This window comes from Drosophila gunungcola, chromosome 3R (genome assembly GCF_025200985.1).
Source record: "Drosophila gunungcola strain Sukarami chromosome 3R, Dgunungcola_SK_2, whole genome shotgun sequence".
NCBI classification, from domain to species: Eukaryota; Metazoa; Arthropoda; class Insecta; order Diptera; family Drosophilidae; genus Drosophila; species Drosophila gunungcola.
In genome coordinates, this window is record NC_069139.1 from 3046113 (window position 1) to 3070594 (window position 24482).

At 40.3% G+C, this 24482-nt stretch overlaps 2 protein-coding genes across 11 annotated transcripts; both read right to left on the bottom strand.

The window, feature by feature from the left end:
• Positions 1-129: 129 nt before the first annotated feature.
• Positions 130-23714, bottom strand: LOC128266213 (ABC transporter G family member 20). 10 transcript variants are annotated; one of them, XM_053002645.1, is made up of 11 exons: positions 15553-16075; positions 12017-12242; positions 7764-7976; positions 5094-5610; positions 4496-4644; positions 4162-4267; positions 3817-4098; positions 3061-3509; positions 2935-2995; positions 1142-1473; positions 130-1080 (listed from the first exon to the last, which is right to left on the bottom strand). In XM_053002645.1, exons 2-11 carry the CDS (start codon positions 12028-12030, stop codon positions 906-908), a joined length of 2298 nt encoding a protein of 765 aa, XP_052858605.1. In that variant the 5' UTR covers positions 12031-12242; positions 15553-16075; the 3' UTR covers positions 130-905. The 10 variants fall into 10 exon arrangements, with proteins under 10 accessions (XP_052858605.1, XP_052858597.1, XP_052858589.1 ...); XM_053002637.1 differs by having other exon boundaries at positions 4162-4303; XM_053002629.1 differs by having other exon boundaries at positions 3811-4098; positions 4162-4303.
• LOC128266260 (GTP-binding nuclear protein Ran-like) lies at positions 1507-2909 on the bottom strand. Its single transcript, XM_053002658.1, has one exon. The coding sequence runs from the start codon at positions 2542-2544 to the stop codon at positions 1894-1896; it is 651 nt and encodes a 216-aa protein (XP_052858618.1). The 5' UTR covers positions 2545-2909; the 3' UTR covers positions 1507-1893.
• Positions 23715-24482: the final 768 nt, after the last annotated feature.

The following is a 24482-nucleotide window of genomic DNA, read 5'->3' on the forward strand; positions in this document are numbered from 1 at the left end:
CTAATGCTTAAGTCTTATCGCTCTGTTGTGAGCATGTTAAATAACAGTGAAATTATTTGGTGGCGCCAAAGTTATCGATAAAAGGCATTTTTCAAGAGCATATTAAATTAAAAATATGAAAACCAATAGTTTTTGTTTATTTACGTTTTATTTTTATTATTATTTATACATAACTGCGTTCACATAGTTAATGATTTACTTAAATAAGAACGTTTTTTCACTTGTTCGTTGTTCATTGTCTCTTGTTTTGTTCGTTGTGAAATACTTATGCTCAGCGCATAATATTTCCTGAAATAGATTTCTTTACATACTCTTTAGGGTAGTGTACATTATTGTATTTAATTATGTTTTACCTTAAAAAACTTAAACCCATACAAAAATGCTTTAAGCTACTTAATGTTATTGACAAAACCCACCATTGTTTTTGTTCGCTTTTCATTGTTTTCTTTTTCTTTTTCTTTTGTTATTTTTATGCTTGCCCTACGTGTATTCGCGTGAATTATGTAGAAAAAACAATCACAGTCCATTGAAAAATATATAAAATTAGTAAATTGCCCGTCGTTTCGGAATCGAGAAAAGGTCTAGTACAGAGGGTTGCAAATAATGGACATCTAGCAACGGATTACTGAATTCGTGACACTAAATATTTACAACAATTCATTTAGGTACCTAAACCTTACGCTTTAAACTACGAAATGTGCAAAACTTAGCCTAGGGAAACGAGTGGTGCCGAGTAGAAATGTGCTTAAATAATTTATGACATTTTGGGCAGATACGTGGGAAGTGGAACTTGTAAGCAGATAAGAAGTAGAGCCGAAGTGTAGGGGGTAAACTAACTAGGACGACGAGGACGACTAATCGCGTTCTAAAGTAGGCATCTAAAAATAGGGTGACATCTGGAGTTCCTAGCCGCGTTTGGCCCGCAGCACGAGGAGCGTCAGCACCAGAAAGCCCACGATCCAGGACAGTGTGCTCACATAGCCGATGTACACATCCGACTCCAGTATCGCCCAGCCACGTGTGAGGATGGAGCGCAGCGAAGAGGTGGCCAGTGTTAATGGCAGGCACAAGGATATGTATCTGGGGAAGATTTAAACATTAAATTTTAACTTTAACACAGGAAATCGCCTCGCGAACTCACCTCAGCACCACGGGCATGCCCTCAATGGGCCAGATCACGCCGGACAGCAGCAAAGTGGGATAGAAAGAGCCCAGCGCCAGCTGGATGGCATTCCTCTCCAGCTCGCAGACCGAGGAGATGAGGAAACCGAAGCACATGCCACACATGCCCTGCAGCAGGGTCAGCACAATCACCCAGAAGAGGTCGCCATTATTGGTAACTCCGAACACCACCAGCATGAAGATCAACACCAGAGTAGTCTGTCCGCACATCACCACAAACTGGGTGATCACGTGGGAGAACAGGATCTCGAACGGAGAGACGCCAGCCACCCAGGAGCGATCCAAAAGGCCCTGCAAAGGAATGAAGTACATATGAAGTTAATTTTAATGTAAAACATTTTTTTGGCTTAGTTTCACAAATATTTTATATACATAAATTTTATCTAGCAATAGCAAAATAGATCTGACATCGTTTTTTTTTCCATTTTTAATTTTACTTGGTTTTTGAGTATGTTTTTCCTTTCCCTACCAATAAGGAGATTTCAGTATCTGTATCGTGTATAACCGACTTATCAATGATTGAGGGTAGAAGGGCTTGCAAGGCTTTAAGTTCGATCGTTATCCTTTGCTGGGAGTCCGATGGATAGTACATAGTGGATAGCGGATGGTAGGCTTTTGCTGATGCTCCTATGCAGTAGTGACTGTGACTGTGTGTGTGATTCTGGTGTGTGTGCTAAGCCGGCCATCTTTCTCAGTTTGCTATAAGTAGGCTTATAGTTCCTCGTCGTCGTCGGGCAGCGGGATCGTCTGGGCCTCCTGCAATTCCCGCTCGATTTGGGCCTGATAATCCTTGTCCATCTCGACCTCGGGCGGCAGCAGGGCTGGCATGTCGACGAACTCCAGGTTGGGGTCACCAACCAGCTTGCGCGCCAGCCAAAGGAATGGTTTCCCGAAGTTTAAGTTCGACTTGGCAGAAATGTCGTAATACTGCAAGTTGTTCTTCCGGTGGAAGCCGATGCTCTGTGCTTTCACCTTCCGATCCATGATGTCGACTTTGTTGCCGCAGAGGACGATCGGGATGCCCTCGCAGTTGTGGACCAGATCGCGATGCCAGTTGGGCACGTTCTTGTAGGTGATTCGCGAGCTAACATCGAACATGATGACGGCGCACTGGCCCTGGATGTAATAGCCGTCTCGCATGCCGCCGAACTTCTCCTGGCCGGCGGTGTCCCACACATTGAATCGGATGGCGCCGCGGTTGGTGTGGAAGATCAGCGGATGCACCTCCACGCCCAGTGTGGCCACATACTTCTTCTCGAACTCGCCGGTCTGGTGGCGCTTGACGAAGCTTGTCTTGCCGGTGCCGCCATCGCCGACCAGCACGCACTTGAATGTGAGGATATCCTGTGAGTCGTGAGCCATCCTGCTAAGCACTCTTTACTTCATTTACTTTCTGGACTTTGACGGCGGAACAGTGAAATGTTCCGGCTCGAAATTTCCCGCTCGAATCGGACTGTGTTTCCAAGCTATTTTGTTTACTTGTGTTACTATTTTGCATTACTTTTTGTTCTGTCTATGGTGTTAAATGTCTGTCGAAATTTCCCGTACGAAACTGACTGTGTTTCCAAGCTATTTTGTTTTCTTAAAGCTACTGTTACTATTTTGCATTGCTTTTTGATCTAGCAATGGTCTTAAATCTCTGACTTTGTTTTGAAATTTGTTTGCATATTTAAATATAAAATACCAAAAAAAGTTTATTATTTTTTCATTACTGCTGATATGTGGCAATGAAGTAATAATTCCTTGACTTACCTCAGTGCGCTCAATGATCAGAGCCGATGACGTTAAAGCGACAGCCAAGAAGAATACAATGCTATTAAATATAACAATAAAACATTAATGACACACCCATAAAACAAATGGCTGTATGAAACCTACGTCAAGATCACGCCAGGTGCCACGAAATCGGTGAACGATGGATTCATGGTGCCGTAGATGGGGTCCCTGAACTGAATGGGCACGTCGCCCAATTTCGGGTTGCTGCCGCACTGGCCCAACAGTCCCATGGCAAAGTCCCTGAAGGCCAGCTGGATGTCTCGGTTGAGCATGACGCCGATCTGCTGGTTGGACATGTCCAGCCAGACCTTCACCTCGGAGGAGTCGATTGTCTCGTCATCGGAGTCACGTCCCAGATTTGCTCGGGCAATGAAGGCGTCCGTGAAGTTTTCGCTTATGTAGACGGCTCCCCAAGCTGTGCCCTTTCGCACGGCTTCTTTGGCATCTTCTAGGTCCTCATAATACGTTTTGACCACACTCGTGTTCAGGTGACTCAGATAGCGACATCCCAGGTTCTTAAAGTGGCAGCCGTCCTCCCAGTAACAGTTGTCCTAAGAACAATCGCAAATAAGTTAGTTACAAATTATTGGATTTAACTTGCTTAAATGTAGTTTAAGATTTGTGATATTTAAGGGTGTAGTCTGCTTTTGTTATGTTTTACTTAAGTTCGAAATTGCTCTTTGCATGCTCATATTAAGTATCTTTAAATTTTGAAATAATAATATCTAATGCGAATAAGTAAATTATATCAGTTCTGTTTAAAAATGCTTTTGAATCAAATGCTAAAGAAGTTTGTGCCAAATAATTTTGAAGGGGTGCCTGAACAGAGTAGTGTATAAATGTGTGTCTTACCCTTACCGTGTCGTTCATCTCCCCGTTGACTATGGCCAGGTTGAGGCCCTGGGGATCGCGTCCGATGGCCAGGCAGAAGAGGATCACCTGCATGACGGGCAGGGCGAAGATGAACAGCATCACGCCCACGTTGCGCCACATGCGCAGCATGTTCTTGGTGAGCAGGGCGCGGATCTTGCCCTTGGAGGTGATCTTGCACAGGTTGGCATAACAGTCCTGGCAGCTCTCCTCGTCATTGGGATTGTTGTTGCGCCTCGACGGCGGTGGACTATATGGTTCCTGGTTGAGCTGTTGGAAAACCATACTAAATGAGCCGGGAAATCGCGCACAAAGGGAATTCCCCAAACAAACCGTGTAAATTGATCCATTGCTGTCGTTGATCAGCACCTCCTTGCTCTGGTGGAAGTTGAGGCCCACCACGCCGCCCTCCTGACTGGAGCTCGGCTTGTCCATCTTGCTGCCGAAGGCCATGGCGTGCAACGAGATGTTGTTACTACTTCCCCCAAAATCAAACCAATCACAAACAGATGGGGGGTGTGGAACACAGATTGCGAGCATGCGAGTGTCGGATGGAAAAGAGTTCAGAGTGGAGCGTTTAGAGTTCAGAGTGGTGATTAGATTACATTAGAGTGGTGTGGACGGGTTAGCCACGTTGAGTGCATGCCAGATCCCTGCGAATCCTTACCTGAAGTTCACATGGGTCACATCGCCCTTTTGGCTCTGGATGCGGGAAAGCTTGAGGAACACCTCCTCCAGACTGATGCACTTGTAAAGGGAGAGCAGGACGCTGGGCGACTCCTCGGCCAGCAGGTGACCCGATCGCATTAGACCGATCTATAAAAGTAATTAGATATTAATGCACTGATAAACAATGGAATATTCAAAATAAATAGTTAAATTAAATATAAAAATATAATATTAAAGTCAATGTATATTAAATTGCCTAATTTAATATTAAAATATTTGAGTTAATAGAGAAGATAAACGAAAAAAAAAAGCTATAAGCTGTTGTGGGTTATTATGCTTAGAAAAGCATATAGGCCTGCACAAAAGTTCTGCTTGCTGGTTTTAAATTTAAACCTAATATGGTTTAATTTCAATTAAATTTCCAGTTATTTAAACTACACAATCAAAAAATACAACTAAAAATATTTAAATATTTAAAACAACTAAAAGCCGCAATGAATTAAAATCAAACCGACACATATTTAAATAAAATAACAAATACTACATTTTTTTAACCAGTAATGTAAATAGTAAAGTATTTCTCCCCACTTCCTTACCGTATGCGCCTGACGCGCCTCCTCAATATAATGTGTTGTGATGATGACCGTCTTCTGGCCCGCCTTCGTGATGTGCACCAGGTGATTCCAGATGCTCTGTCGCAGCAGTGGGTCCACGCCCACGGTGGGCTCATCCAGAATCAAGAGCTCGGGATCGTGCATCAGGGCCACGGCGAAACTCACACGACGCTGCTGACCACCACTCAAATTCTTGACCAGACGCTTCTCCGACGGCAGATCGAGGAAGTTGAGCAGGAACTGTAGACGCTCCAAGATCTCTTTGGTCTCCATGCCGAAGATCCAGCCGAAATACATCATCGTCTCCTGGATGGAGAACTCGCCGTACAGGGCGATCTCCTGGGGCATGTAGCCCACACGTTTTCCCGGAACACCCGATCCCCGAGTGCCGGGTTTGCCGCCCAGCACGAAGATCTCACCGGCGTCCATGTAGCGGCGACCCACAATGCAGGACAGCAGAGTGGTCTTGCCACATCCGGAAGCTCCCAGAAGACCATAGCTGTAAAAAAAATAATAGAATAAAATTAAATGTAAAATTTAAACAATTATGTTAGGCATGGTATATAAACATATACTCATTTAATACGGATTTTTAATGCCAAAATTTTTAGCATATAAATTAATAAAATAGTTCCTGTAATGTGTATAGAAATTTCTGGTAAAAAGAAGCAGAACTAGAGATAAATAATAAAATAGAAATGAAAACAGCTAAAACTTAGGGCATAATTTCTTTTGATTTAATTTTGTAAGCCAGTGTAATCTTGGCATTTCCGGAATCAAGCTTTACCTTAATTTACTTTTTCCAAATACAATAAAGTTAAGTGTTGATTTGAAAATGTCGAATTAGGAACCCTAATTAAGTTTAATAAATAATGGCACAGTGAAATTTCGATCATCAATCACAAAGTTTAAGTTCTAGAACCTAGCATTAATATTTGTATTGTCATTAAAACTTGTTTAAATTACGGTAATGGCAAGTAGGAAAAGCATAAAAATGGTAGTATATTAAGTAAGGCAAAAAGGCTTTACAATTTCGCATTCCTTTTGTATAAACACAAATGTAGCTTATTGACGTGTTGTCAAAGGTTATGAAGTCAGCCATGACAGTGAGACAAAGAAGTTTCATAAAAAGTAAGCTGAAAGAGGGGGAAAACTTTGTGTTAATTCAGCACGAAAACTGTCGCCACGATAAACTCGACTCCATATATAGTAGTATATGTGGCTGGGCAAATAAATTCGAGTGTGGCATGTCGGCGGCGATGTCAATGTTAATTCCAGCAGTTCAAGTTGAATTATTTCGAAATGCTTACCTTGAAATGTAAGAAATGCCCGGAGCTATCAAAAACGACTCCGCCTCATTATTTATTTTTTTTTTTTAGGGGCTAGTCGTCGTCTCCTATCATTATCACCATCATCATGATGAACTTGGTAGCCGTTGTGATTATTGTGATTATCGCTTTGTTAGTTTGTTGTCTGTTTTGCGTTTGGTCTTCGGCCTTTGACAAAAAATATTGCAGCACGTAGGTCGCACGTTTTGGCCTGTTATTGAATCTATTATTATAATTAGCACGCTGTGCCATTTAACGAAGTAAGCGATACAAAATCGGATAATAAGGCCCCTGGGGAGGAGTGTCTATCTGGAAGTTGGCTCCAACTTTAATTGACATAATCGTAAATGCGCCGAAAAAGCAGTTCGTTGACTTGCCGCCGCCAAATGACTAACTCAGCGACCTGACCTAGGTCAAAAAGCTGAACTGGGTCAAGACTGCTGCACACTCGGCAAAGATTAAAATAAAATTCCGTTACGACACAGCATTAATTCGGCAGCTTAATAAATCACTCAGAATGCCGCAAAAAAAGTAGAAACAAACAAAATTTAATAATAACCCGCTGCTCGTGCCATATCAATGCCAAAGACGGTGAAGAAAAAAATATTTATTTTTATGGCCCCTAAATGTTTGCCAAAATTCGTGAACCCCATAAGGGGTCTATTGTGTGGTTCGCAATCGCAATTAAGCACATGTGCCGTGAGTTGGGGTCTTCGGAAACAAACATAAATATCGTTCTCTAGCCATTTGCAATTTTTCGAGACAACAATCGATCAATATCGCTAGGCATATTGGCTGTCTGTCGTTCGAGAATATAACAAACAACGTGAGTGCCTGGCATACGAATGGTTTCTTTTTGGATTATGGATTAATTGTCACGACGTGTGGACTTTGACGTCAGTTGGGGTAGCGTCTTAATTGGGATCACTTCTGGGGGGCCATCTCCGCAAGATTCGAGGAACTTTAATAGCGACCCTCGTTAGCCGCTTCGAATTATCATGCAAAAATGCCGTTTCAATTGCAAGATAGTCGAACGACTAAACAGGTTTGCCGTGCCATATATAATAGCCGCAATTAGACGCAAGCGTAACCAAGTGACCTCTGATATAGACGAGATCGGAGATCGTAGATTGGTGCAATCAAATCGCCGTCACAAGGAAATCGCTTAGCATTGCCCATTCGGTGCTAATTTCGTTTTCAACTTCGAGTTCAGCCAGCATTAAGTGCTAATTACTTTCGCCGTTTCTATTTTATGAACTCGCTAAATTGAGCTGTCAACATTTCACTTTTATTGACTGATACGATCCCCACATTCACTACTCACATTGTTCCCTTGGGCACAGTCATGTTCAGGTTGTTCAGCACCTGGTTGGCGTTCTTCTTCTTGCCGTACGCCTTGAAGGCATGCCGCACGGATACGGCGGCCTGTGTGTTCCGGGGTCCATTCGCCGGAGCTCCCCAAGCCGCCACGGCATTCGGCTGTGTCTGTGTGCCACCATCATTGTTTGTGGCCGCCATCGCGGAGTCTGTGGAAATGCTGCAAGGAGATCAAAAAATATAAGTTAGTTTAGGGTTTTGCTTCAAATTAACACCCCGCACATTTGAGGGTTGAATATTATAGTTGATATTGCTGCCGCCTTCGAAAATCAAATCATACCAATTTATTTATGTATTTCTGTGTCAATTCATAAAAAATATTTGTTTATCAAAGAATTGTAAATCGTCTAAAAGTAAGCAATGAGCTCGCATTTCAATTAAAAAACCTGATGAGTTTCCAATTTGAATGCCGGCTGCTACTATTTATATTTACATTTTTTAAATGCCTTGACAATTGTTTTGATTCTTTTGTAAGCCAGGTTTCTGTTGTAATTCCTCAAAATCCGGATATTAACAGGCATTCATTGTAAAAATCGTTAACGATATCCAAATAATGAATATCTGCTATGATTACAGGGAAAAACTTGCTCGGTTAAGCGCGTTTAATAGAATACTTTAGCGTATTTTAATTGGCCCGCTATTGGCAGCTTCCTGCTGTCGCATATAGCATACAGCAATTTGCATAACGAACGACTAGCGGATTTGCATTTGATGTGTGTTTGTGGGGTATGCTTCAAAAACTATGTCAGCGGCACACATTGCAAAAAATAAGAAAAACAACAAAAATCATAAAACAGAGCGAAACAGCGGGCACACAATGGACAAGCTTGGCAACACTTTTCATTTCAATATTTATAGTTAGGCACTCGGAGCACTCGTCGCTTGAGCAACGCGCTTTTTTGGTCGAAGTTGGAGTCCAGCTGGAGTTGAATGGCGAAGTAAAGTCGTTGGCCACGTCTGGTTTTGGACCAGCTTTTAACTGATTGCTCAACAGTTATCCAGCCATCCATCCATCCACCACCAAGTTGGTCAGCCGTTGAGCAAATAAGCAAGCAATTTGCAGTGTGCAGTTTGCATTTGCATTTGCATTGGCAGCGCCCATTATGCAATTTCCCATGCGGTTTTGGCACGCATTGCAAACGTGTAAATAGCCACCGAAAGCTTCTTCAATTTTGGGTCAAGGTTAGCTGCACTGTTAGTCGAAAGAAAGTTCATAATTGTCTGCAATTAATCACATTCGCACCTTTTTAACACATATATGTATATTTTGACTGCCAGCTATTTTGTTTTCGGGGTTTTCATATCATTAGCGCTGGCCTAAAACGAGCAAGTCATATAGCCAGAAAACGAGAGAAGCGAGACAAACAGACCAAAAAAAAAAATATATAAATAACATGCTGGCGGGGGGAAACTAGTTCAAGGTCACTGATTGAACGCATTCGATCGCTAAATCGTTGTTGTTTTCTTTACCAAACTCGCGCTTTCGAAAACGATTTGGCTACGGTTTTTGACCGTCTCAGTGTTTTTGCTAATCGATTGCGTTACTTCTCGTTAAGATAAATATGCGACCGGCCGCAAATATTTGCATTTATTATAAGATGCTTGCCCAATGGTCGAGTGGCGAGCAAACAGGGTATTTGTATTTGCAGGGAAAATTAAGTGGCTTTATTATGCGACGGCCTATCGAATATTAGCATAATGCGCGCTGACACAATTTTGGGCTGGGCCGCACGAATTCTGAATACGAAACTCAGAAATATATATGCCATGCTGCAATTTTACAATTTTCAGCTGACCAACTTGGTTGACGAAATGTGCTTCAAGTTTCAAGTTCGTTGCCTGAGTCTTTCGATTTGCGTATTTGCGTACAGTGGAGGGAGTTAGTCACAGCCAAAAGCCCAAACCAACGCCATCTAGTTGCGTAAATCGGTGCGTCTCTGTGTGAGCCAGTCAACAATGGACAAGGTCAGGCCAGGTAGTTTTTTATAATGACAACAAACCGACATTTTTCCCTCCTCTCCGCCACTCTTTTGTGCTTGACATTTATGGCTTGGAAATTTGGGCCCGTCGATGATGCTTGTGCTTGTGTTTGTGTTTGTGTTTGTGTGCATGCTTATTGATAATTTAATTAACTATTAGAGCGCTATTTATGCATGCAGCGCGACTTGCCCAGCACGGGTTCACATTTTTGTTTTGGGGCATTTTTTCGGTTCGTTTCTCCAGAGACGCACCTCGTTGGATGACATAGCGTGAGAATGGGACAGGGTTTGTCAACACACACACCCACACACACACTGAGTTATGGGCGGAAAAAACACTTCACAACACTCGTCATTTCCCTTTAACCAGAAACCATCAATAAGCTTAACTGCACTACTCTCTGCCATAACTGACACATTTTCTTTCCGCCCTTTGCTCATCGTGTTAAATGCGAACTTTAGAATGTGTAATTATCGTGGCGAATAGTTTAAAATAAATGCGAGTTCGGAGAGGCAAAGTGCTGAGAGACGCCCACCGAAACTACAGTGAGGTCATCGAAAGATGAACATTTGCTTATTACAAGAGATACAAGCTGATGACCAATTTGATATCATTTTGATAATTTGAAAATTATTTTATAATCAATATTAAAAAGCCTATAATTCATGTAATTTTGATCGATAACAGTTTAAATATTAAATGTCACAAAAAAATATATATAATAAAATATATTGCACAAAATGGGACTTAAAAAGTTTCTTTTTATATGATGTAATTTTTATAAAAAGATATAAAAAAATACACTGCGCAAAATGGACTTTACCCAAAATTATTAAGAAAATTGTATAAATGATTTTATTAAGAATAGTATTTAAATAAGGGTATAATTTGATATTGAGCCTTTTTTTTTAGCTGTGTATTTATATATCAGAGATAAAGTGGCATTTCGTGCAGCAATTTTATTGATGATAAAAAATTAGGAAATATAATTTCGATCTTTTCTTTTCACATTCTTTAGGTATTTTATTTGAGATTAATAGCTTTTTCTGAAATCAAACATAAATATTTGTTTGTGCCACATGAAAATAAATATCAAAAAACTTATTGCTAGAGAAAGACTAAAAGCCTTTCTTTTGTTAGCAAATTCCTTGACATTATTTACATAATAAAAAGGTTTTAATTGATATGCAGTCTATTTTTGTAACTGATTGTCTTTATATAACAGCTGCCTATCGTGCTGCAATTTCATTGATGATCGAGTCGCCTAACCGCCAGTAATCAGCAAAGGGAGACTCAACTCAAATTGTTCCTGGCTCCGTTCTGCTGGAGTCTGTCACGCATCGATGAAGGCAGCGAGCTGAATGCTAAGCACACCGATCCCCAATCGGTTCTTGCCTCCAGACTTTGGGGGGAATTCCATTCCAGACCGCGTATTATTGACAGGCAAAACACCTCTTAGCCATTTCCATACAAGTCAAGTCATACTGCCACACACGCGGAAGATGCAAATGTCGTGTAATTGCCTTTTGTTGTACTCAGTCCGCTTCGTTTTTCTTTTCGCTCGCGCATATAATTAAGTGCTTCTATTCTTGAAGCCAACGAGGAAGCCATTGAAATGACAGACTTGTCATTTGCCAAATAAATCAGCGAACTTCCATGAATTACAGGGCAGTGAGTGGGCTAAACACAGACCATGTTTCATCTTCAGTGCAAATCGAGTGCGGATCAAGTGGATTTATGGCCAAAAGAAGACGAATTCGCTGGCGATCATTGCATAATAAGCCTTTTGGTATTTGACATAATTACCAAACTTGTTCGCCCCGCTGAGAAATGCGGTCGCATTTTTCGCCCCGGCCAGGCCTGCAAATATGCAAAAGCAACCAAACGCCAAAAAAAAAAACAGCAAAAGAAACACAAACTATGGCCAAAAGCGGGAAAAAACATACACCAAAGGGTGAAGCGCTGGAAAAGTCAAATCAAAGGCATCACAAAGGTTATGCAACAATAGTGGGTCGACAAGTGTTGAAGTCGAGATCGGGCGTTGACAGCAGGAAACTGGAAGACAAAAACCGAATCCCAGCCAATGATTGACTTGCCACCAAGTGGGTCAACATCAGTGAGTCAAAAAAAAAAAAAAAACCGAAACTATTGCGTTTGTTTTGCACCTTGATTGCAATTTATGGCCGTAATCTCTGCACGTTTACCCACGAATTTACTTACGTTGATATCAGCATTTTATTTGTTGGATTTGGATTTGGATTTACTGGATTTGCGCCGCTGGTGGGTGTCGTTTTGTTTGCTTTGCTTTGCTTTGCCTATTTCTTGTTTTTTATTTGCCTTTGTCTAAATGCTAGTTACTTTGTTAAGCGTTTACTTTTACTTCGCTGCCGGACCAATCTTTTGCAATGCTGAGGCTGCGTTTGATGTGTGTTTCAGGCACACATTGCTGAAATGTATAAATAATAATCATGTTTGAGCGTAAATTGTTGTTTGATTTATGCACTGGAGTTTGCCGAGCTTGTATTTGCTTTGTATCTCTTTCACCTGGCGCGCTGTATTGCGCATACGTCACGTTGTACATCGTACTGGCAGGAATTTTGGCTAGTCACTGCGGGATATTTATCAATGATTTTGTACTCCATAAAGAGCTTAGAATTTTTGAGGCGAGAAAAGCCTCAAGATCACTAGGAAAGTACCCACTAATAGGTGAATCGAATTCCCCGTTTGAAGTATTACACAATCAATCAACACCATGCGGTGTTTGCTTCTGTTGTTGTGATCGCAGTATAATCACTTAGTGCTGAATCATGCCTCATATACGATCAACTGTGAATATTTCTTGGACGCAGCGGCAATTCGATATGCGAACGGTCCAAAAGCCGCTTAACAATTGAAGTAGTAGTAATAATAATAATAACAATTGAGCTCTGAAAGCAATGTACGCATTTGGCATTGGAATTCAGTTGTTTTCGGAGCCACTTGGGCGCTAAAGTTATGAGCTTTGTGAAAAACAACAAACAGGCGAGTTCTTAACAACAGATGATGCCTAGTTTGCATGCTGAGTGCGTTGCGATGCCACAAGGTTAATAATATAGTTGCTATCATGCGATGGCTTTCGGTGAATTTCCGGTGCAGCGGAAAGTTTTATCTAAGCGCTAGCAACTGCGTCATCGAATGTGCTAAAAAAAACTGGCCACACATGAGTCATTGTAGTGTAGTGTAGTGTATTGGCAAGGCATTTAAGTCATTGCCCAATCAGCTGGCCACTTGAGCATGAAAGCATTTAACAACCATTTAACCAGCTGCAGACAATGCTTGGATGAATTTATGCATATACAATTTAAATATCAATTGGGCAATCTCAAGCTGCAGACAGGAAAAACCATTTGCGTTTTAATGGCTACGTGTGTGGCATTAGGCAAATGGGTTAAAGACGGCCTCCAAAACTAATTAGAACTGCCTTGGGAAAAGAGGAAAAACCACCGAGCACTGAGCACCACTTTCCATCTCTAGTGGCCATTTCAGTTTTCATTTTCTTCGACTGGCTTTTCCGATGACATAATTTCTGGCACGTATGTCTTTGAGTTAACTTTCAGTGCAGCGGTGTGCGACACAGTTTCGTGACTGCAACTTCTTCGGCCATTTCTGCAAATGGCAAACCAGTCGGTTGGTCGTTCGCTGGTCGTTCGCTGGTTGTTCGCAACTGGTTCTGCAACAGGTCTTTAGACTTTTCTGTGTGCCCCTGCCCAAAAAAAAATAGTCTCGAGCACTAGTCACCCACTAGCCAGCGTTAGATAATCCAGATAGTCTGCAAAAGCTAAAAGCCAACCAAAACTAATCAACTCACAAGTGGCGTGTATCGATCGGCAGTTGTTGTTAATGTTATTGCTCTACAAAACCTGTCTGGAGTCCGATTCCTGCGAAAACTCGAAAGAGAATGTCCGATTGCCTCAATTAATATTTAATTTTCTCAATTGTTGTGAGTTGTCTCACAGTTGCACAATCGATGGCGAGTTCAGTTGGGGTCATGAGAGCCGCAACAACTGGAATGCCTTAGCAATTCTGAATTTATAATGTCCACACGAGTTTGAATCACAAATGTACTCCTTAAAGGTCTACACCCTAAAAAAAAAAAGGCCAATTAAGAAATCAATATGACGAACTGTCTGATTAAATCTCAGCCAGATTGTTAGCCTGACTTTATTGAGCAATTAGGGCCTGTTGATCGGTTATTAAGTGACCAGCGACAGAGCATAGCATTAAGTCCAGTTTAAGTCTAATTTCATTGGTTATGCAGCCTAGCTCAGGGCAATCATCATCCGTTCATTTGAAATCGATTAGAGCAATGCAAATTGTTTGCAATTAGTGTAACAATCCCCATAATCATATCGGGTCGGATCGACTTGGATCGGATCGAAGCGTATATTCTCGACTTCTGCCGGCTATTTATATAAGGCTTTTACTTACTATAATAGCGGCTGCTACCTTGGTATTAATTAAATGTCGCACCGTTTTATGGCTTAATAATGCCGATAGCTCTAGATATAATCTCAGTCTCTGTTGCCGAGTGGATTTGTATGGCGGGCACCTTGAACTCTGCTCGAAGCATAGCCGCGACGTGATAAACAGAGAATAAGAGGCCCCAAAGAAAAAAACCCCATGTCGAAAATACCAGTTCAAGTTTAAACTTAAACTTTAAATGCTGCACAGTTCGGAAATGCAGGGTCTCAAAACCTTGACAACTAATTTCAGGGCCCTCGCCGAAGGTCTCTACAAAATACGACGATGAATGCAGTTTTTTGTAAGATATAATTGTTATTATTATAACGCTTTTCAACTTGTGCAATGAAACTGCAAAATGCAAAAAGTCACAGCACCTAATTGCGCTGAACTTTGCTCGAATTGCAATGCAATGCCCAGTGCAAATTGATGTGTGCACACAAAAACTGGCTGGCTGGCTAACTGCTCTCCAATTGTTGTTGACCTCTTCCCATTTTGGGTGGTGGGCGTTTGTTAAAAAGTCGGTACTTTATTTGCTGATCTCAGACAAACACTGGGATTTCAGCAAAAACAAAATATTCATGGGGGTCTTAGGTCGCAAAGAGCTTTTTTTTTAAGTACGCAAGGAAAGTGCTGGAAGTCAGTGCCTAGAATACAAAAAAATTCCATAAAACAGGTATTATTCCGAGGGCTACAGATCAATAAAGCGAAAATTAAGCAAAGTGCTATGGCGATAATATCCATAATGTAAAATGCAGTTAATGACTGAAATTATGGCCACATTTGCACCACATTTTTTAATGCAATTCACATTATATTACAGAGGAAAAAATGATAGAGTTGCTCAGGTATTATCAGATATATCAGCATATTCTAACAACGTTTTGGGTACACGATGACGCCCATTATTATTTGTATGCCAAGCGCGGAGCACACGCGTTGGAACATTTTTTTTTTTTTGAAGGGGAAGGAAACGCGAGGTGTCTGCCCATACACTTTGTTATTGATGATGTGGATCTCGTTGATGATGATGATGATGGAAGTTCGCGAACAAAGTAATTGACGACAAAGCGGCTGGCAGCCATTTGTTTTTGCCAAGAATAAGCTGTTGTTTGCTTAAATATCATGGTGTATGCCTGCCTTTTGGGCGATTTCCTGAAACGTGTGTGTGTGTGTGTCGGCGGCACAAAGCCATTCAAGCTCGGCAAATTCCAAAAACTCCCATTTCTGTGTTTGATGAGCAAATTTACACTTACAATGCGCGTTCTAGTTGGGCCAAAATCTATTTGTATTTGCACACAATTTTCAGTCGTTTCGTTTTCGCTGGTGCTGGTGCTTTTGTAATAATCCACTTCTCGCCAAACGAAAGACTTAGGGCACGAACGCGTTCGCGATCGGCGGTTCACACGAAAAAGCGACGATCGGACCGAGCGTATAAACCGGAGCACTTGCGTTGCGCTGAAAGGTTCGAAACAGACTGACTTCGAGTCGTTGGCCAAAAGGCGGCCTGAGCTCTAAACTGAACTGACTTGATGCTGAGACGCTGGCGCTGCGTTGGCGCTGCTGCTGCTGCTGCTGTCTTTGCACTTTACACTTTGTCAATGGAAGAGACAGAGACAGAGACAGAGAGAGAGAGAATGAGAGAGCGGTATAGAGCGGTACAGAGCGGTACAGTGAGCGGTAGGCGGTAAACGAGCGGTCTGATACTGCACTTTTGCACGTGCGTTTGAAGCGCGACTTTAAACGCGTCTAGACGTTGGACCTGCGAAACTCAACTGAAAAGCTAAACGGCGGCGAAGCCACAGCAAAGCGCCGAAGCACCTGTGCCTCAAAAACAGCCACTCAAAAAGCCACTCACTTTTGAGTGAACCAACCACTGTACAACAGCGAATGAACGCGATGCGTCTGGCAAATAAATAAACAAGTAAACGAGTGGCAAGGTTTGTTGGCTTCGCTCCTGGCGGCGGTTCACCTTCGCGGCAAACGGGGAAAAGTCTCTTCAAAAAAAAGGGCCCCGGTTTTTTGGGTTTTTTACGTAGCCGTTGTGACGTTGCCATACGCTTATGCAATTGCAATCCACCAGCGACCTTGGCTTTAACTTCTTTCTCGCCCGAGAATTGCAAAAGTCCAACGGACCGCTCTCTTTTAGATCGGTTAATGGCTTCATTTGGCCGCAATTGCCATTACAATGCCATTAAAATTCCCAGACACTTTTAATTAAGATTGCCTTTCTTTACATAAGTAAATACCAATCTAAGGCAGTGCAAAGTTCGCTGCTAATAGATTAAATGGGCAAAGGAGAAACACACAGAAAAAGTAAAATAGATAAAAATTAATAAACGTTTTTATGAATTTGGAATATCAGTTTAATATGTTCGATTACAGATACAAATTTTTGTTGAATGTTGACATATTTTTGTTTATTTTTTTTTTTTGTGAAAAATTTTAAAGTTTATATAACAATTATAATGTATTTATTAATAACATAATCATTTTCAATGTTTTTTTTTCTGTGCATATCATATTGATAGTGTCAAATTTTTTTTTGCATACTAATTTTTTTTTGCAGCTGCCCAAGGCAAAATTAGATGCCTTAATTACTATAATTACTATGCCAAAGAATGCTTTTGGGTGCGATGAAGTGATGGACAGGCCAGCTAGCAAAATCAATAAACATGTCTATATTAATAATTTGGTGTTGCTTGTCTATTGCACAATTTCAATGTCATCTAAGAAAAAAAATCGAAAAAAATTAACAAGCCGGCGTTAAGGGCGTGACTAAGGGCGTTTGCCGAGTTAGGGAAAAACGAAACAAGACAGAAAAAAATCGAAAACAGACCAAACAGTCCAGTTTTTGCGCAATGCTGACATTGAAAATGCCCAGCCAACTTAGCGCGTTGTGGGTGTTTCTGGCCAAAAGTGCCATCAAAACCGGGTGTTGTAACAAATCGCGCTCGAACATCTTAAGCAGGTGGTCAATGGTCAATGGACAGCGTTGGATACATTATTTCTTTTGCTATTAAACGGCAATTAACTGGCAAGGTCGACTGCTATACATTATAATATATCTGCTTGTCATGCATTCCCATTCCCGAGACCTAAAACATTGGATTTATCTAGCTCCCAAATCGGTATTTAATAAGCGGTGTGGATTTTTTTTCCTTAACAGATTACAGATTACTCATCCGCCGAGTTGACCGGCGAGGCATGTCAGTGGGATTTAATGAATCGCATAAAACCGATTTAGCGGCTGACTGATGGGCCTGTAAACATCCTCGTCGTCGGTGCAATGGGCATAATTGTAGTTAAAAAACAAGCAATTTCAGGCAGGTACACATACAGTATATATATGTGGAATATCAAGAAATAAATAAACGAAGTGCGTTGCTGTCGCACTTGACATGGTTTTTTGGAAGACGACAGGCAACGTGCTAATGAGCCCTGAAAACTCCTCGTTAATCATTAACTGGGATATGTGGCAATCGGTCTTATAACGTTTATGATTCACTCAGCCTCAGCGCATCAGCATCGTCTGGTTTCCAGCTAATTTACAATAAGTCAGGTCATGGTGTAGTAATTTGTGCAGTTGAAGCCATGTAAACAGCCTTCAATCTCTTTGCTTTTACAAGCTGCAAATTTCGTAACTGTTGTTTTAGTTTCAACTAATGGTTAACGCCCACACAAATATAAGTCCAAGCCAACACAGTTTGCTTTCGAATACGCAAAACCAAAAACTAAGCTTGCAATTTTCTAACTTTGTCTTTGTTTTATGATTTTTTCTGCACAGTCATGCTGTGTTCAGCAACAGCAACAGCAACAACAACACCTTGGACAAGTTTGTTGACTTCGGGCATGGAAAAACGAGAACAACAACAATAGGTATCTGCGAAAATGGTCAGAGAAATATTAAAGAAATTGGTTGACAAACTTTTTCGGGGTTTTGCCATGGCATCAATTTTACTCGCGACAGCTTCACTTACAATTTCGGCCTTTTGTCTGGCGATGTGCACACTTCAAATCTACATTTTCGTATTGTTTACTCCATCGCATTTATAGCCCTCCATCCCCAGACTTAGTTCCCCATTCAGACAGACCATTTCATTTCGGCTTAGTTTCGACTTCTTTCCCTCTGTGTGTGTCTCTCAGTGTATCTCTCTGTGTTTTTATGCTGCTGTGAAAATGGGCACAAGGTCGCTGTTGCGACGAGTAGGAAGTTTGCTGGGAAAGAGGCTTTGCCGGTGCAAAGAGTCTGGAATTTCAGGCGGGCAGCAGAAGCTCAGGTCTGGCTTTAAATTAATTGCATCCAGCCACGAGACGAAACGGGCGGCAAGCTCATAAAATGGATTGCACTTTACGATAAAGATACAATTTCCCTTTCGTTCAAAACTCGTTTTTTGCTACCTCATTCGCGCTGTGTCCTAATCCCCTTAATCTGTGAAGCGTGATTCACAGGAAAAATAAAACAAGAAGTCATCAAAGAAAACTTGGATTTTCACAAAAAAATATTTACTTAAATAACATTCCTTACTAGTATAGTATTTAAAAAGGCTTTTTTTAAGCTTGGGTTGCACGCTGTAGACACTTTTATATTAATTTTGTGCAAGTCAATGACTTTAAAATAGTTGTCATGCTATTCTGAAGGTGAGTATTATAAGTCAGCCAAGCAATTATCTAATTTAAAATTGAATTAAAAATATTAAAATATTTAAACCTTTTTTTTCCGGATCTTATCCACAAACAACATTTGAAGCACAAACCACATTCCACACTTGAAAAATTCGAATTAACTCTAGAAACCTTCTTCACTTCATTTTTTTTTGGTAATTATGGCTTACAATTTGTTAAACTGTCCCCTAGTTTTCCTCACTGCAGTTCGAAGCAATGAAGTGGAAAGCTCCAGCTACTGCAAAGCTTTTTGGTACTCAAAAGTGGTTTCTTTCGCGACTTGCCAATCATTATGCAATTTCTGCAACTCGGAGTTAAGCATTTTGACTACTTTGCTTTATTTTCGAGCGGCCGCCACATGCAAAAGAGCTGCTAATGCAACAGTTTAATTAATTACAATTAGAGGCTGTGGCCGCCCCATAAACAAAGATCTGCGAAATGCAAACGCAAACGCTCAATTAGTTTTTCTTTGCCTTTGCTGTAATTGTTTGGTCCACTACCAATCGCAAATGAAGCTGGCCAGTCAGGTTAATATCAAGCTCGGAATCGTTTTTGAGTTGAATAATTTGTGAAGATTTTGGCCAAAGCCATTAAAAAACACACGCCCCAAATGTGTCAAGGTCTCTTGTAAACTGGCCAATGAGCAAAAGAAACAAGCCACAAAATATCAAATCAAATGGAAACCGAAAGCTGGTCGAGCGTTGTGGGATTTTGGGCTCAACGTTTTAGATATATACTATATGTCTATAATTATCGGAGGAAAACTTTTTGGCACACAATGCACGGCATTTGAGTGAGATTTTTGCCAAGTTGATTGGCCGCATTGTGCAATATTTTTGTCGGTTCGACCACATTTTAAGCCAATTAGCAGGCTGTCTAAATTGCTGTTAATGCTATGGGCAAATACGCTGAAATAGTTGCTCTAAGACAATGCATATGGCTTCTTGCAGTGCGGCAAAAAAAGGGGTGAAAGTACCCAGAAAAAGTTAAAGGCAAAACAAAAGTTCAAACAACAAAATACGGCAAAGGCAACGTCATTGTTTCGAAGAAAACACAAAAACTCTAAGAATCGTGGAATATTTATGTGACAGACTTTAATCAGGACAATTACTTTAGGCCTACGTGATACGGCAGATATTCATTAAAATTTAGCTCACATATTTTAATTCAACAGTGAGTTCTTAGAAGGTGGTAGGTTACTCAGGAAAGCAAAAGCCAGTGACACTTGCACATTGCGGAAATAAATCTTCAATTGCCAGTTCTTATGACAGGCGTGTGCTTTTTTCTTTTTTATTTTTATTAAGGTGACTTGGCGATTTCCTTTAAGAACTGTGGCCTTTTAGGGCAAACGACTGTCTCCACACAGAGTGGAAAAGAAATTAAGCGTAATCTACCTTAATGGCTAAACTTAAAGTTCAACTTAGAGTGTGAAAAAATATTCCTATAGAACATAGCAACAATATCTACAAATGTTCTATCAAAGATAGTTTGGGGCCAAACCATAATTACAAATTGTGTTTACGACCTTTGCAGCCTATTACTGTAGATCAACGAGCTTATAAATTCTCAGACTCAGTAGTTATAATCATCTGTCTGGGTAATCAAATGGCTATTGAGCCGAGCTTCGCCTAATGTCATTTTATAAAGAGCGTTAATAATTTTAAAAACTACATATATAAAAGCTTGTGTGTCTTGAGCTTAAGTTTCAAATCATCTAGCTATATGATAAATTTAATAAAAGCTGAAAGCGAGCGGGCTTTTAACTGCTAAGCCAAGTTAATAGTAAGGCAATGCCAACCTGATGGCTATGAAATACATAAAAGCTTAAAAGCAAGCTTTTAACACTAAGCAACAAAGTTTAGGGCTTATTTTTTAAATATTTACATTTTAAATTAAATTTTACTTAAAATTTCTAAATAAGGTTATATGATAAATTAAATATTTGTTAAAATAAAAATCATTATAATTTAAAAAAATGTTTAACGTAAAATTAAGTTTGGGGAAAGTAAAATCAATATTCTCTAAGCCTTTTTCAAAGGTCTATAAAAATAAAATCATTTTAATGATTCTCTTAAACATTTGCGCAGCTTGACTGACAGGTCCCAATTATGGATTATGGCTTTCCGAATTCCCATTATATTCAGCAATTAGAATTTTAAGTTTTGAGCGTGCTTAAACTGTTTTAAACGGTATGGTCGGTATGGGGGCGTGCTTGGGTTGCAAATCATCACCTTAATCATCAATAACAACAATTAACGGCACGCCAGGAGCGACAGGTATGACTAAAACATGTTGACAAAAAAACGAAACCGTCGTGATTTCCCAATATTTCGATGCCACTCACAACTGAACTAGTTCATGCGGAAGTGACGTAGCTGATTGAGTGGTGGATATTGTATAATGAAGGCCATCAAAAGAGAAACACCGTTAAAAGCAACAAACAAACTCATTTGGCCCATCGATACGTCGGTTATAGACCCGACCTAAAGCCGCATTTGGATGCTAATAATATGATTATATTTGACATATAAAATGATACAGAGACGTCGCCAAAAAAGGGGTCCTTAAGCTAAATATTAGTAAATGTAAGGCAAAGTTTTATCTCAGTATCAGTTACTAAGTTTTTTAATTAAAGAGTCTCTCCTAAGTTAATAAAATTCTGAAAACGATGTTGGTCTCCTAAAGTTGTGTATTTAAGTAATTTTTATTTCTTAAAGACTTAAATATAAGTAAGAATATTTTTTTAAAACTCGTGTGAGCTGCATGTTGTTTGTTTTTAAATATAAATAAACCCAAAATCTAAATGGTCTGCCCTAAGTTAATAAAATTCTGATAACGATGAGGTTTTAAAGCTACGCCCCTGTTTAGCATCGCATGTGTTGCCAATTTATTATGTCATTTAAAAACCAAACGAAAGAAGAAACTTAGCATAAATGAATGACCAATTTGAATTTACATAAAGCCGATACAAGCAAAGCATACACGCCTCCCTTGTGCCAACAATTGTATTGAATTATGGCAAAATAATTTTCACACATCGTCCGAAATCGACCGATTGCCGGATGTGCCACAATCCACTCAGCTGCAAAAATCGCTAAAAATCGACGCCGATTGCGGCGGTTGATGGACGTTAATTTGTACGAAAACTCATTTGCTTGCCATTTATTATTATTGTGCGGATTGGTTAGGGAAATTATTGAAATTTGCAATTAGTGAAATTAAATGCAAAGTGCTGAAAGCCAGCCAGCCGTTGCCGACTGAGGCTAAACAGTCGTAGACTCTTCTTTTAAATCGCCCTACACACAGCGTCGACCCTGGGTTCTATTTTTAAGCCTTCGACTAGCGTTCAGTGGCCCAATGGCTGCGCATGTGCCATAACTTGTTATGAATTTGTTACCTTACTACGTATTTATATAATTGCAAATTTCACTCGCCACTCTCTGAAGTTGCTTAGCATGTGAATAAATGCAATTAAAGCACAGCGCTTAATAAGCATGACGTGGAATTTGCGCAGACTATTACGAGCTGCAAAATTGGGAATTTGAATTTGAATTTGCACGGCGACAAGCTTACGAATTCCCGGCTTAACGATAATGATCAGAGCCCACAATGAGTTGTCTAAATTAGCATTTCACCCAGCCACCATCATCTTGTAAGCCTTGGGCAATGCACTGAACTTTATATATTGTACTATAGTATGTTCAAGACTCCCTATCAAAGTGTCATTTACGTTTGAATTTCAAATAAATACATCACAGCTTAAACAATAATGAATGCGATTATTTAAATATTCATTGATCGGCGAATCTTATTGATAAATAGGTTTCTCCCAAAAATAAACAACAGACAACACGTGCGAGTGTTATGCAATAAGTTAATCAAAGCTTTTGACTTTTAAAACGCAGGCTCTGTTCAATCGAAGCGAAGACACAATGTTCTTGAGCAGCGGCCTTGTGATTGCCTAGGGAAAAACTGAAGTATGAGAACACAATCAAAAAACTTCGGCTACGAACTTCAGGTGTTTAGTAGCTGGCAAGTTCGTATCAAGTTCCGTTTCGGCTTCTCTCGTCTTAACGACTACTTTATGGACTATTAATGCGGACTGTTAAGGCAGATGTAATGGCTGTGACTCACATGGCACTGGGGTCCGACCAGCTGAAGTGACGCTTTATCCTTTCGAGGTCCATTATGGGTTGCTGCGGTTGCTGTTGGCTCAAGGTTGCCTCTTTCTTCGGGGCCATTTTCTCAGTTTCTCAGTTTCTCAGTTTTTCTTCAGAGGGATGCACCTCTGGTCAATGGTTCAATGGATTATGCGAATAGCAGTTGCACAACTGGTTTCCCTGGCGCAGCTGCCAGTAAATAGTCTTGCTTATTTCAATTTGTTTCTGCACACACACACCGTTCGGGTTTTCTCACACTAAAAATTCGCGTGCGCCTTCGCACAAAACAAAAGACTTAGGCAACGAACTAAGACTTCATATTAGGCTTTGCTTTCTAGCTTTGTCTTTTAAACAGCTGTTTTCGAGTTTTTGGGCTAAAACATGGACGCGAGCAACAAATGCGACGACGCGATGACAACAACAGGCCACAAACACGTAATTTGATTTATAACTAAACTCTTCTTTTTATAAGGTACACGTAATAAAAGAGCACAAAGTGATATCGTTTTTTTTGTTGTGGCTATAGCTGTAGCTTTACTTGTAGCTGCTGCTATTTTTGCTGCTGCCTAACGCGTCGAAGTCGTGAACGAAACTGAAACCCCAAGACGCGCGCATCAGGCGCAAGAGCTGCCGAAATGCGACAAAAGCTGCAAAACGAGAGAGCTATCGAGAGTTGAAAACAAAAAGCCACTGAGAGGGTTCGATCGTGAGCGAGGGAGATTGTATTTTATTCGGCGCTGATATAGTTTTTTCCATATAGATAAACATGCATGGTTATAGTCATGCACATGGGGCAGCAAAAATCGAAAAATCGAAAAATCGAACACTCCAAGCCAACGAACTTGTTGAGGGAATGTAAATCTGGTAACTCATCCGACAGTTAATGAGATAAATGAGCTGCGGGAGTAATCAGATATATAACCGGTGTATTGTATATATATATATATATATATTATTTCGTTTGTCTTACCAAAAATAACAGATTAAGAGAGACAGCTAAGAAATATTATAAATCTGTATATATATTCGACTACCTTTTCTTCTTATTTCTAAGAGTATCAAGCGGAATGGTATTTTCCACAACACCTAAATTATCAAATAAAAAAAAACTACGACGAGAAAAACAAACTGGGGGAGCAATGAAATATATATAACCATGTATATATATATATATTGTCTTACCAAAAATAACAGAGTCAGCACTATGAGTACCAAGCAATGATATTACCACCAAAATTCCTCCTCGAGTTTTCCTCAACACATCAATCATAAAATCTGAGAAAAACATCGATGAGATAAATGACCTGGGGGAGAAATTAAAAACATAACCGGTTTATGTTATTTGTTTATATGGTAGGGCT